General features: G+C 53.0%; 1 protein-coding gene across 1 annotated transcript in view; it reads left to right on the top strand.

Annotated features, from left to right (window-relative positions):
* Positions 1 to 1,267, top strand: part of VANGL2 (VANGL planar cell polarity protein 2) — a 7,649-nt gene that overhangs the window by 3,873 nt on the left and 2,509 nt on the right. Inside the window, exons 6-7 of the mRNA XM_017731144.1 lie at positions 1 to 56; positions 1,107 to 1,267. Coding sequence (XP_017586633.1) covers positions 1 to 56; positions 1,107 to 1,267 — 217 coding nt within the window. The remainder of the gene's footprint in view (positions 57 to 1,106) is intronic.

Here is a 1,267-nt window from a genome sequence, read left to right on the forward strand (position 1 = left end):
GAGTTCTACTACGAGGAGGCCGAGCACGAGCGCCGGGTGCGGAAACGCCGCGCCAGGTACGGAAAATCCAGGGATTCCTCGCGGTGGGAATGCCGCGGCGAGCTCATGGCAGGTTTTCCATGAGGACGGGGAGCTCCCGTGGTCAGCTCCAGCTCGTCCCAAGGGTGGTTGTTGGGATGGATCTTCCACCAAGTTGGTTTGGGGGGAAGGTTGGGTTGTCTCATCCATTTGAGTGATCCCGCCAGATCCAAGGGGGTTTCCATCCCAGATCCACTGGATTTTCCATCCCAGATCCAAGGAGTTTTCCATCCCAGATACAAGGGGTTTTCCATCCCAAATCCAACGGGTTTTCCATCCCAGATCCAAGGGGTTTTCCATCCCAAATCCAAGGGGTTTTCTGTCCCAAATCCAAGGCATTTTTCATCCCAAATCCACTGGAGTTTCCATCACAAATCCATTCCATCCCAGATCCACTGGATTTTCCATCCCAGATCCAAGGAGTTTTCCATCCCAGATACAAGGGGTTTTCCATCCCAAATCCAACGGGTTTTCCATCCCAGATCCAAGGGGTTTTCCATCCCAAATCCAAGGGGTTTTCTGTCCCAAATCCAAGGCATTTTTCATCCCAAATCCACTGGAGTTTCCATCACAAATCCAAGGGGTTTTCCATCCCAAATCCAAGGGGTTTTCCATCCCAAATCCAACGGGTTTTCTGTCCCAAATCCAACGGGTTTTCTGTCCCAAATCCAAGGGGTTTTTCATCCCAAATCCAGGGGTTTTCCATCCCAAATCCAGGGGGTTTTCTGCCAAATCCAAGGGGTTTTCCACCCCAAATCCACTGGAGTTTCCATCACAAATCCAACGGGTTTTCCATCCCAGATCCAAGGGGTTTTCCATCCTAAATCCAAGGGGTTTTCCATCCCAGATCCAAGGGATTTTCCATCCCAGATCCAAGGGGTTTTCCATCCCAGATTCAAGGGGGTTTCCATCCCAGATCCAATGGGTTTTCCATCCCAAATCCAAGGGTTTTTCCATCCCAAATCCAAGGGTTTTTCCATCCCAAATCCAAGGGCTTTTCCATCCCAAATCCATGGCTCTCCTGGCAGGCTGGTGGTGGCGGTGGAAGAGGCCTTCACCCACATCAAGCGGCTGCAGGAGGAGGACCAGAAGAACCCGCGGGAGATCATGGACCCGCGCGAGGCGGCCCAGGCCATCTTCGCCTCCATGGCCCGGGCCATGCAGAAGGACCTGAGGACCACCACGCCGC

Source organism: Corvus brachyrhynchos, unplaced genomic scaffold (genome assembly GCF_000691975.1).
Source record: "Corvus brachyrhynchos isolate BGI_N302 unplaced genomic scaffold, ASM69197v1 scaffold303, whole genome shotgun sequence".
In the NCBI taxonomy this organism is placed as follows: domain Eukaryota; kingdom Metazoa; phylum Chordata; class Aves; order Passeriformes; family Corvidae; genus Corvus; species Corvus brachyrhynchos.